The sequence below is a fragment of the Chenopodium album genome, chromosome 11 (assembly GCF_948465745.1).
Source record: "Chenopodium album chromosome 11, dcCheAlbu1.1, whole genome shotgun sequence".
Taxonomy (NCBI): domain Eukaryota; kingdom Viridiplantae; phylum Streptophyta; class Magnoliopsida; order Caryophyllales; family Amaranthaceae; genus Chenopodium; species Chenopodium album.
Genome location: NC_137844.1, coordinates 47,791,780 through 47,797,915, shown reverse-complemented (window position 1 = coordinate 47,797,915; position 6,136 = coordinate 47,791,780). Strand labels below are relative to the sequence as shown.

Genomic DNA, 6,136 nt, shown 5'->3' with positions numbered 1-6,136 from the left:
CTCAATTTCTATTCAAACCTGCAAACGATCATCTAATATTTAAAATAGATATGAATTTGATTTAAAACGATCGTTTTTATTGAATTGAAATTATTTTTTATAAGGTGATAGAATAGGGCTAAAAGGTATCATACAACTGCTAAAATAGGTAACCAACAAGCACTCATGCTAATAGCAAACCTCCTTTTATTATCAAAAGTAACATCTATAGTAAAAGACATAGTTTTATAGGTGAAATTTCATGATGAGTAAGGCTAAAACCCAAAATATAACCAAATTTTAAGGTGAAATACATAGATTTAAACAACTTAACTGCAAAAGCACAACATATAGTCAAACATGCTTAATTAAAGTTTATGTAAGATAACAGGGACACCATGTTGGGGTTGAAGGGCTATAAACGAAGACGGAGCATGGGTGTAAGATGGTGCGATCTCGAAACTGAAGCGTTGCAAAATCATAGACAAAGCCATTTTAGCCTCAGTTAACGCAAAATTTTGACCAATGCAAATCCGAGGTTCCCAACCAAAGGGGAAGTATGAATTGCTCCCTTTAGTCGCCTTCGCAATCCCTTCTACAAATCTCTCTGGTTTGAATTCTTTGGCATCATTACCCCAAACTTCGGAGTCTAAATGAGCATGGAGTATTGAAAAAGAAACTGCCACCCCGGGAGGAATCGCCAAATCTCCTAGTTTTGTTTCACCGTCGTATACCCTTCGTGAGGTTGCCACGACTGGCGGATACAACCTTAGCACCTCATAGAGTATCATTGTCCCCTAATAAAAGAATTTCAAAATAAATTAATAATCTATATGTTACAATTATTACAAGAAGTTGTTCAATCAATTAGTTGGGGAGAGTAGAAGATTAATTGTATTAGTATGAAAGAAAAAATAAAGAAAAATGATAAACATAGGTACAGAGCCCTAAAAAGCTAAAAAGGAAATATTAAGGATAAATTAACATTAATTACATCAATTTATGCGTAATTTTATCATGAATTCGCAACTTAATTACATTTTAATAAGTATATTTATAGCCCTAAGGAATACATATATTATTAACCAAAAATAAATACTTCGAAATATTTAAGGCATGGACAACTATAAAATGTAACAAAATTTATTGGTTTGAGATATAAATCATATTTCCTCCGCGAGTTAAATAAAGTTGCAAGAAGTTGACTAATCATAAATCTTACCGTCTTTAAACGGTTGTTTAAGCCATCAAAGTCTGGGATGTTCATGCCAAAGGTTGCAAGAACTTCTTCACGAGCTCGTGTTTGCCATTCTTGGTGCTTGGCCAACAAAGCCATTGTCCATGTTAGCAACACTGAGGTGGTTTCTTGGCCAGCTATGTAGAACAATTTGCACTCGTCGATCACCTCTAAGAAACTCATTTTGAGATCAACACTACGCTTCTTACTATCACTCTTACTCTCACTAGTTAGTAGAGTGTCTTTGGAATTTGAATCCAAGAGTATCCCCAATAGATCATCTTTGTTTGGGTCTCCGACTTTCATTGTCTGCTTCCTATTATTGATTATCATCTTCAATAGGGTTTTTATTTCAACATCTGTTTCGTCCATTCTTTTCTTTCCCTTTGTTGGCAAATATCTAACAATAGTACATATAATCTAATATTATTATCAACCCAAAATGTAGAGTACAGTATATGATGAATACCATGCATGTCTTAGTGTTGTAGATAAGATCGTTATTTGAATTAAAGCTTTACAAGTTTAATAGCTAATAAAAAGAATATGTTAAACCTAACTAAAGCTTAGAAATCAAGATTGTTAATTTGTAACTTACTTCCACCCTGGGATATAAGAATATTTGATAAGTTGAATAATAAGTTCTTTCTGCTCTGTGAGAAGTTCAAATATCTTTCTTCCGTCCTCAAAGCTACTACCAAACGCAGCTCGAGATATGGCGTCTGCACTTAATTTCATAAAATACGGCCACACATCTATTTCTGAAGAGCCTGTTTTAGAAACTATCTTCTCCCACTTGCTTAGTGTTTCAGTGACACTAATTTCAAATGATGGGATCATAAGCTGCACAAGTAGTATGAAGTAGATCAAATTTAAATCAAACTAAATTATAACGTGTACTTCGTACATATGAATATAATCTGAATAGACTTGACCTAATTTGAATAACTCAATTGCTTTTTGTAACTATAATGACTCGGCACAACATTTAATCAATAAGATTATGTTTAGAGCATATATATGGTACTACCTTGAGCTTGTCGAGATGAAAAGCAGGATTAAGAATCTTCCTATGTTTCGCCCATTTGTGGCCTTCATAGTTTACTAGACCAGTTGAAAACATTTGAGTAAGTGGGTTCAATTTTGGTTTACGAAATTCGTTCATCCTATTGAACCCTTCTTTGATTTGCTCACTCTTTGTAATAAGTATTGTTGGCACTGGACCCATCCATGTGTAACAAATTGATCCTGTTGTCATATGCACAATTGCACGTACATATAAGTATAAATCATACTTCGAACATGTGTTTGTCTCATACTACTTGTATCGATCACTTTAATAAGATATGCATGCTTATCAATATATAATGTACACCTTTTACTATTTTTAGTCATGTATAAGTAATAATAATAAGAACAAGTTGTTGGAAATAAAGAAAGGAAATTCAAAGGGTCAGATATGGGCGTCCGATCGGTTGGGCATCGCCCGACCGGGCGCGAGAAAAGTCGTAAAATTATGGAGTTTCGCCGCCCGATCGGGCTCCCGACCAGGCGAGACCCGCCCGACCGGGCGCGAGAAGAGTCGTAAAACTCAATAGCTTAAACACATCTCTTTTTTGGGCATAAAATACTTGACTTCAACATTCCACCCAAAAGTGCCATTGTGTGGAAGTGGTGTGTTAAGCTTAGGGAACGTGCCGGCGAATACAATTGAGCACCGTGGTTGCGCCGGAATTTCGTTTTCAAGTCAGTAATTTGCATCACGACACAACGGTTTTGTTCTTTTGTTTGTAAGATCATTTTTTCGATCTTGCTTAATATTTCAATACTATTTGTACTAGACTTCTTCCTTATTTACAACACAAGTTATGGCTTAATATATTTATAAAATTAATATTTTTACAAACTGAATAGAATTTACTTTTTATATTAGCAAAAATTTTATCAAAATTGCATGGTTTATTTATTTATTTATTATTATTTTTTTTTTTTTTTTTTGGTTTAAGTTGTAAGTCAGGTTAACAATATGAAGGTTAATAGCATTTGATATTTATTGTGAGGTACTCCCTCCATTTTAGAATGATGTTCCTCTTTCGTAAATCGATGCAAGTTCGTTTTTACTCATCTTTAACCTCAAATATCTTTAATCTCACACTAACAATAATTATAAAGTTAGATATTAATAATCTACTCACCAAGACGAATCAAACTAGATCTACATGACTATATTTGTTCTTATAAATTAAAAGAAATTTAGAAGATTATCTCTTTGTTAAAAAGTCAAAGATTCTAAACAGGAATATCATTGTGGAACGGAGAGAGTACATATTAATACTAAGGAGTATGATATTATTTTATGTGGTATTCATGTCAAAGACAAATGTAACTATTTTACCTAATCTCGGCGTTATTTTTATATGTAACTATTTTACCTAATCTCGGCGTTATTTTTATTGTTTAGAATCTTAAGCTTCGTTTTTCAATTTAATATATAGTTCCATTATCCACTAACTCTAACTTTTTTTTAATTAACTTTCAATATACCTAAACGGCTAAACCAAAGCAGAATGTCATTTTTTAAGCAGAATTTTTTTTTTAAGGAATCTTCCCGGACTCCTAAACTTTTAACTTTTTTTTTTTTTTTGATGTTTTGTTTTTTTAGATTTTTGTAGAATTATAAATTTGCCTAGAAACATTGGAATTTCACAAAGTCTTATATGTGGCTGGCCACACGATGTAGCCATCCATCAAAAGGGTTACTTCGTTAGTGTAATAGTGGTTACTCGTTCAATTTTACAGGGGTTACACACAGTGGCGGATCCAGGATTTTCGAACTGGTGAGTCACCATCAATAATTGATCACTTGTCCTTATTCCAAAAATAAGACAAAAAATCCATACTACAATAGTACTTAAAAATTTAATCTTACAAGTCGAAAGTATGTACTCCAAATAAATAACATGTTACAAACATATAGTACTATAAAATTATTACATTAAATTGCCTTTATAACTTTTTACTTAATTGATAAGCTTTGTGGGAAAATATTAAAATTGGTTGCACAAATATAGTATAAATAGAAACAAGAATTATTAAAAAAATTTACGGAATACAAAAAAATGAGATAACTTAAGAGACCTGTTATTAAACATAACAGGTCTCTTTGATGAAAAATGAAAGCAGCGCAACAAACAAATTCAATGTCAGCAGAAAAGAGACCTGTTATCTAAATAACCGATCTCTTTGTAATTTAAAAAAAATACGAGTATCTGGCATTCTGACAAAGTGCTAGGGAGCAATAGCAGCAAAGAGACCTCTTATCTATAATAGGCGGTCTCTTTGATATTTCTTTTTTAAAAAAAAAAATCAATTTTTTTTTTTTTTTTTGCTGGTGAGTCACGTGACTCACCATGCACCTACATAGATCCGCCCCTGGTTACACATTCAATTTTATCGGTGTTACTTCATCAGTGTTATATAGGTTACTTGGTCAGTATTACAAGGGTTACCGGGTCAGTGTTATAGGGATTACTTTATTCTTTTACAAGTGGTCACGTGGTGTGGCTAGCTGCACACAAGACCCATTGATTATTTATTGTTATGATAAGTTTTTGACTTAACAATTTTCTAGAGACTTTTCTATTTTAGTTTCGATAATCATTACTTTTAAAATCGAACATGACTTTGGGATTATCTAGTATTAAACTATTTTCACTTCTTTTTCCTGTTAGAACATAGTATTAATTAATCTATGCCTAGGATATAGGAGCTTTTGATAGTTACGGAATATTTAAGCTTGTAATTGATCATAGATTACAGAATTACAACCATAAACTTTACTCCCTTCATTATACTTTTAAATTAATCCCTTAATTTAAATGGAAAAATTCACCTTACTCAACTCATGTGGTGTGGACTCTACCACTTAGTAACTTACTTTAGCTCTATTTTTATGTGATGGATGTGTGTCACATAATAATGTTAACGTGACCTTAACATTATAATAAATTTAAAGACAGATAGAATAATAAGGAAAATGTGTACGTATGATATAAATTACTATTAAAAACTAATTAAAATACCTGAATTGCTAAGAAGCCGATGGAGTAAGGGTTGGATACGATGGAAGTAATCATGAACAAAAGGCATGGGTGTTTCCATGGCTTCACCACGCAATTGTGACATCTCCTTCATGTCTCCGATTAAAAACCGGTACGAGTTTCCAACAAGACCTTGCTTTCGAAACAATTTCTCTAAGCTTTTGGGTGTAAACCAAACAATATTTAGTGTTTTCCAAAGCCATTTTAAAAATAAAATGTACAGCAAAACACCAGGTACATTTGCTACTACACTTAGGCTTTCAGGAATAATAATCTTCATCTTAGATTATTTAACTTCGATGCCTCAACTATGTGAATGGTGCATGACTTATATAAATCTTAATATCTTATTCTTATGATGTACGTTGTCATTGTGGCGCGTATTTCAAATTAAAAAAAAAAAAAAAAAAAAAAAAAAAAAAAAAAAAAACATTGTGATACCAAGATTACCAACCCCTCGTGGTGCGAAATTGAGACGCCGGTTATATTCGATCTGATTTGGCGCTGCACGAGAGCCGTTTGAAAATTAAGGTAGTAAGTAAGATAATTAATTAATTGATAAAATTATTAATATTAATGATTGATAATTTGTTAATTTTATGATACTTACAAACACATCGGAATGTCATTTTTTTTTTTTTTGAATTAATCAGAGTTGTTAGTCATTTCAAAGGGAGAGTCTACATTACATGACAAATACCACTATGTACTGTAAATGCTATGTACTGCTATGTATTATTAAATAATATATATAAATTAAAAAAAAACACTTATTTTCTTTTATTTTATTTTTCTCACGAATTTTCCAGTTTCTATTTTT

The 6,136-nt window shown here is 32.0% G+C and overlaps 1 protein-coding gene across 1 annotated transcript; it reads right to left on the bottom strand.

The window, feature by feature from the left end:
* Nucleotides 1–288: 288 nt before the first annotated feature.
* On the bottom strand, nt 289–5,596 carry LOC145566723 (echinocystic acid 23-monooxygenase-like). Its single transcript, XM_081626051.1, has 5 exons — nt 5,299–5,596; nt 2,247–2,464; nt 1,815–2,059; nt 1,202–1,616; nt 289–776 (listed from the first exon to the last, which is right to left on the bottom strand). Exons 1-5 carry the CDS (start codon nt 5,594–5,596, stop codon nt 348–350), a joined length of 1,605 nt encoding a protein of 534 aa, XP_081482177.1. The 3' UTR covers nt 289–347.
* Nucleotides 5,597–6,136: the final 540 nt, after the last annotated feature.